Here is a 7,069-nt window from a genome sequence, read left to right as displayed (position 1 = left end):
TTCAAGTGGGATTAGATTAAAGTAAAATATAAAGTCAATAGTGTTACTCAAAACAACTTTGCAGATTCGATCCCCCTGCTGCCAGCACTTTCCCTCCGCCTGCGCGGAGCCCATCTTGGGCTCGTCAATGTCGTATGCAGTATATGCGACCTGGCCGTTCAGACCGCGAACGCATTGGAAAAGATCGGATACGTATCCGATCTGGGACCATATATGAAAGCGACCCAGGTCGCATTTGAAAAAATCAGAATTGAGCCGTTCAGACTGTCATAAAAAAATCTGATACAGGTCGCATATGGGCAAAAAAATCTGATCTGGGTCGCGTTTGCCTCCGGTGTGAACCTTAGAGGAAAGACACACGGCTGAAAACTTGGCTGCTCTCCTGCCGAGTGTGATGGGTACGCACTACAAACTAAAGCCTGTGTGCGTGATAATGCAGCTAACATGGTGCTAGCGAATGAGACCCTGCTGGACTGGGAGTCGGTACCATTACTCATTACATTATTCATAATAAATGCCATGCATTGCATAGGAAAATGTATCAGAAATATATTTCTCTTTCAATTGTTCACCTTTATCCAGTCAGTTTTTGTTACATCAATAGAATTTAAATTAACAAATTGTCCTGAATGTTTGGGCTAAAATAGTCCCGAAATACACACAACATTTGCATTTTAAACTTTGAATTCAATATGTATTAAAATTCAAGTTTTCTTCCTTATAGACTAGTCGACTAGTCGCGAATAAAATTTGAGAATAGTCGGCAGGCAAATTAGTCGAAATTCCCATCCCTTCTTAAAACCAAACCAGCCATGAACTTAAATGAATTTTCTCTTGACCCCCGAGACAAGCTCATTTTGAAACAAAGATTGGGGGTGGGCTACCAAAACAAAATGAAGGTCCCAACAAGCACGTCATTACAAAATAAGGGGACTCGCACTTGCACTTGTTTGGATAACAATTGATTTGATTCTGCCATTTGTTCTCACAACAGAGAAGGTTTACACGGATGGAGACCAGAACGTCGCCTCATCATCAGACAGCGAGGACGAATTGATGGGTCAGTATCAAGAAGCAGTCAGTCGGGCCCAAGGTCTCAGAGGAGGAGCCAAGGTGTCTGCTAATGTCAAACACACGGGACGGTTCAGGTGGAAGAACCGACAGAAGTACAGTGCGACGATGACCGATTATGACGGCTACAGCAGTGACGCCTCAGCTGATGTCGGTAGGTTGACTGTAAATCCAATCCAAACAACTATGTCAGTTTCCCCAATACATCATACAACATTTCATTCATACTGAGATTTCTTTCGGTCCAAATTAACTACGTTAAACTTCCAAACAAAGTTCAGCCACAATGTACACACCCATATATACACTATTGATTTAGAGAGGAGATCAAAGTGGAGCTTCCGTTCAGCACACTCTCCATGGGAGGGTTATGAAACAGTCAACTGTCTGCATATTTTTCTTCTCCTTTCTTTCTTTTGTTTTTTTTCTTTTAATAGGCTTCATTCACGGTGCTGGGAAAATTCAGCATGGACTTATTCACAGGAGAACGAGTTTGAGCCTATTTGGATCAGTCTGCTTGTTCTCTGCATTCATCTTTTAACGTCACTTGACTAGAAGTGTCTGGTCATTTTGAAACATGAAAAAGTTCCAGGTGCACTCTAACTATATCGAGAACATAAATTATTCAGGCATGTGTTACAATTTTAGGATATTGTAGTCGTACTGCATGCTACATCGGAGGATCAGATGACAGCTTTCAAAGCCAGAGGCTGAAAAGTTGACTATTCATTCTTAAATCAGCACTCGATGAAAGATTTAACAGTGTGTTGTTTTTTCTGTATTAGAAGATTTATAGAACGTTCTTATTTGTACAGTTCATATCAAACCAAAACCAAGACTCTCCCATAGTAAACAGCAAACCGACATCCTAATATAATCATATAGTCAATTCACAAAATAAATGTTCATTAATTACCGGTAAAAGAAATCTTCACTTCTCACAGGTTGAATGAATATCATTTTGTTTTTCTATTATTTTGACTGGATGACACATTGATCTTCTGTCACCTCTGAAGTAACTGCAAACGTCATTCATGTTTTAAACAGATTTCCTCTTCCTATCTTGATTGATTGATGCCATGCCAAAAAGTTTCAGTCCATTTCTTTTCAACAGTGGTGTCCTCTTTGGTTGTCTCCCATGCAGTCCACTTTGACCCACACAATGACGGATGGTGCAATACTGATGTACCTTCACCTTGAAGGGTCTTCTGGCTTCTTTTGTTACTATACATATTATCCATCTCTTCAATTTGTGAACTATTTATCTCCTGTGGCCATGTCCGGTGGAGCTTACATTTCTGTATAATATGTGCACTGTAGTCACAGGAACAATAAGCCACGGAGGTTTTATAGCCCTTACATTTAACGACCTTGCTGATTTCCTTTCTAATCACCTCAGACAACTTCCTCTGATTCATGTTTACTGTGGTATACACCATGTAACCAAACAAGCACAGTGACGACTTGTCACACTTGAAATAGGCCGACTAATTGATTACAAGTTTGAAGATACCTGTATTGCTAATTAAAGGGAACACCTTGGTTAAATTTAGCGTCATCACAATACCAACATTTTGACTCCGATACTATACCTACATAAAATACCTCAATACCGGTACCAAAACGGTACCTTGACAAAAATGTAAAAGCAGCAAAATTAAAACTGACAAAATAATTAAAAAAAAAAAAAATGTGGTACTAATTCAAAATATTTGGATATGCTTGATAAGAAAATAGTATTTTAAACACTTGTGAACATTTGGACCGGGGGTGGGGGGCTTGGGGGGGGGGTGAGATAAATATATTCCAGTTTCTTTCTATACTTGATTATATTTATAGACTACATGTGGGACAACTAGTTCCCATTTATTTAGTAATTTTTTTAAACGTCACTAGTCGAAAATGTGCACAGAGGTTTATAGAGCCATTAGTGTGACATTTACTGTAATGCCGTATTGAGCAGGTTAGGATCATTTTCATGGCCAGATATGCAGCTGTATAACCCATCTGTTCTTTTTGGACACAGAACAGACCATTGCCTGCATTTATATGTTTATATATACGCATAATGTATACATGTCAATGTATGTACATATATATTTTTATTCACTATAAGCTTTTCCATTAATTGCCATATTATTGACCTATTTGACTGCATTTCATCCATTGTTGATATTGACAATACATTTGCACCATTACGGTCAAGCAAATATGTTCATTTAATTGGTAATGACTAAATATAATGCTGCTTTGTGTGTGTGTGTGTGTGTGTGGGTGTGTGCATGCGTGTGCGTCTGCTCTTCTCTAGTCCGCTCCCAACTAGTAGAATGTCTCGTCAAATTATACAAATTGTGAACAAAATAATTCACACTCTACTTATTTTTCAGTGAAGTGTTAGAAATGCCTCACAATCTGCAGCTCTTAAAACTGGTGGTCCGGATGCCGATCAGCAAGGTGCTTGGCCAGATTGGATGTGTTCCCACCTCGAGCCACGGTAGTTTTAAACAAGCCTTACAGACGCGCTTTTTGGTCGGCTTGCCAAGGCTGTCGTCTGCAAGCGATAAAGTTCCACGACACTTATCGCGAGAGCTGGGCATTCTGTCTATGTGACGGGCCGATCCGTCTATCTGCCGATGATGGGAACATTTTTCAAATAGACCAACAATACATAGTCCTAAACCCATGTATTTATTCCATGTTTTGTCCGTAGTCCCTCTTTAGTCTATTTTTTCGCAGCGAGGCTTCGAAGGCCGCGGCCCAAAAAAGGCGAAAGACGGACGACGGAAGGGTACCCGCTGCAGACAGATGACGAATAACAGATGCTGAATTTTTAGTAAAATGGCCAGCTCTGCTTAGTGCGTCATGCTTTTCAACGAGGAGCAGAGGGACAGCGAGTGGCGGGGCAGCGGGAGCTTTAACATACAAATAAAATTAACATGAGGAGTTGTATGTAAATCTACACAATGCTAAATACTGTAGCTGTGGTCCTCATTATACATATAGTTCAAATAGTACAGTTAACATTAACTTGAATGTATATAAATGACCTAAAATGACCAAACACGTAATATTGGGGCACTTACTTGCTAATGCAGGCACGCATTGTCAATCGGGTCAATTTGTGGAAGAGCTCCAATGTGTTATGTGGTCCTTCAGTTGTCGATAAGCGTGGGTCTTAAAAAATAGGTGGCATCAAATTAAACAGCACTAATAAACTAACCACCAGAGGGTGCTGGAACTGCACAAATGGAAAACAACTTGGGCTTTTAAACAAATTTGCTGCTATTAATATCGTGACATGATGACAACAATATAGTGTGGCGATTATAATATTGCAATATCATGATGTTACCGATATTGTGACATCCCTAGTTATTTTTGAGACCTCTGTGGGTTTTTCCTTTCATTAACACAGGGGTAAAAACAATTTTGTCCATGTATATGTATTCTTACAATACAGTCAAAAAATTTGCTGTCCAATTCTCAATTCTGGAATGATAATTAAGTTTGAAATCATAAGGCTGAACGAATGTGATATGCTTTCGATGACACTGTTATGTCACAACCCAAAAAAGGAATCTCTTCCTGCGTCATGTCTGAACTATCTTGCTGTTATATAAGAAAGTGGGTTTTAAGACTGAATGTCTAGGGCAATCTATTTAAAGCATTGTTAAAATATGCGGCTGAATGATGAATAGTTTATGTCATGCCTTGGTTCCTTCAGTAAGTAACAAAGGATCACAAATGATAACTCGTACTGAGACAACTGCAGTGGGCCTAATGTTTGCAGGGCAAAATGTGCGTTTGGCACAAGATGGTGAAACAAGGATGAGTAATGTATATTTTATAGTAATATTTTATATACCATCTGAGTAAGATACATTATCAATACGGTAAAGCCACCTCAACACGCCTCCCTAAAATAGCACTGATTCATGACAATAGAAGCACACTTTTTCCCCTCTAAGTAATTTCACTCTGGTTAGCGGAGACTTGTGTCGCATGATCTCCAATGTCGAATTCATTGTTGATTCAGATTTTAAATAATGGTAAAACCAGAGATCAAAACTGCGTGACAGTTCAGCCGGTTTCAGCCACTTTACTTGGTATGCCCCGCTCACTGTTCACAACTGGTGTAGCTCACCTGTTTTCTGAAGCTGAGCCATGATTGGTCGTTATCTGAGCCCTGAGTATCTGTGATGTCATTTTCAGACAACAGAAGCGACAAAATGTCCGCACCCTGAGATGGCTAAAAAGGGCTGGATTTTGCTGTTTAAGTCGTATTCTACAAACGCAAAACGCAGAATGCCGTGTTTGGACTGGTGGGCCTGTATATAACATATTCTTGGAAAAAATATGTTTGGGTTGACTTCCTCTTTAATTCAAGACATTAATGTGGAAAAAAAAAGGGTTCAAATTTTTAAAAAACAATGTTTTACCTGAACCAACCGGCACTTTTCTACCTTTGGGACTCAAAATGCTTCACACAATGTACCTCGTTTACCTACTGATGACGCAGCAACAGGAGCAACTGGGGGTTCAGTATCTTGCTCAAGGATAGTTCGACATAATCACAATGGCCGGGGATCAAACCCACAACCTCTGGAGTAGGAAATGACCAGTGCATTGCGTGACCGGCGGCGCATTAGAATTTTTGCTCCTTCGCTCATTCCACCTTCGTAGGATGACGTGAACTTAAAGCTGCGTTGCGTGGGCGACAGCCAATCGGGGTCGAGAACATACTTACCCCGTCAACCGCATGTGCACGGACAAGCAGACACACAGCCAAGCGTTTTCTTGGTTGTTTTGTTTTTTGAAATACGCACACACACAATGCATGTGGTGGCGGCACGGTGGTCGACTGGTTAGCACGTCCGCCTCACAGTTCAGAGTTCGTGGGTTCGATCCCAGCTCCGGCCTCCCTGTGTGGAGTTCGCATGTTCTCCCCGTGCCGGCGTGGGTTTTCTCCGGGTACTCCGGTTTCCTCCCACATTCCAAAAACATGCATGGTAAGTTGATTGGACACTCTAGATTGCCCCTAGGTGTGATTGTGAGTGCGGATGTTTGTTTGTCTCTGTGTGCCCCGCGATTGGCTGGCAACCAATTGAGGGTGTCCTCCGCCTACTGCCCGAAGACAGCTGGGATAGGCTCCAGCACGCCCGCGACCCTTGTGAGGAGAAGCGGTATCGATAATGGATGGATGAATGGACAATGCATGTGGTGAAATAAAAACAATGTGGGACAACAGTATCACTGCGGTCTTTGGGCCCGAGAGGCATCCAACACTGGCAGCTTCCCTTATCGGCAGGGACTGAGACAAAAAAGGCCCAGTAGACTTAAAGAACTGGGAGAAAAGAAGTTGGAGTATCCTGTGAGTGGACTGAATTGTTTACAACTGTCAACTAAGACAGCATTTAGCAGCCAACACAATCACCGTCGCTCACCAGCTTGTCTGGCGATGTGTGAACTTCTTTCCCCCTTGTCAGGAAGGTGACTTGAGAGCAGGGGCGGAGCCAGAACGTGGCTAATGGGTGGGCCTGGAAAAATCAGGGTGGGCCTGAATATTTCTCTCACTTAGCACAATCCTCCTATCCCGACACATCGTATATTCAAATAAAATGATCAACTGAATAGCATGAAGTTCAGATCTTCCTTAGACAACCACAATTATGCCATTCTTAGAATTCTATAAAATAAAAAACACAAATTCACAAAAATTTAATAATTTACTAAAAATTTAAAAAGTATATATATTTTTAAAAACGTGAAAAGTATATATATATATTTTTTTTCATGAATGGCTCTGCCCCTGCTTGAGAGCCAGTGGCTTGGAGGCCTTGTACTTTGACACCCGCGATAAACAATTCTACTGCGGGGCACTCACCAATGAAAAGTTCGATGAGTTCCTTCCTAAACTCCTTCTTCCTGTCAATCTGTAATAGTTTCCAGTCACTTTGTGAATTATATCTACAATAGTTATGGTTAGAGTTCACACTGC

At 41.0% G+C, this 7,069-nt stretch overlaps 1 protein-coding gene across 5 annotated transcripts in view; it reads left to right on the top strand.

The window, feature by feature from the left end:
• The window catches only part of syt14a (synaptotagmin XIVa), a 54,309-nt gene that overhangs the window by 21,992 nt on the left and 25,248 nt on the right, over positions 1-7,069 (top strand). For all 5 annotated transcript variants that reach the window (XM_086048776.1, XM_086048773.1, XM_086048777.1 and 2 more), the window contains exon 4: positions 995-1,225. In XM_086048776.1, the coding sequence (XP_085904902.1) occupies positions 995-1,225 (231 nt within the window). The remainder of the gene's footprint in view (positions 1-994; positions 1,226-7,069) is intronic.

Source organism: Filicampus tigris, chromosome 13, assembly GCF_054856515.1.
Source record: "Filicampus tigris isolate MCC_2025a chromosome 13, RoL_Ftig_1.0, whole genome shotgun sequence".
Taxonomy (NCBI): domain Eukaryota; kingdom Metazoa; phylum Chordata; class Actinopteri; order Syngnathiformes; family Syngnathidae; genus Filicampus; species Filicampus tigris.
Note: the sequence above shows the minus strand (reverse complement) of the source record. Positions and strands in the feature narration are given on the sequence as shown.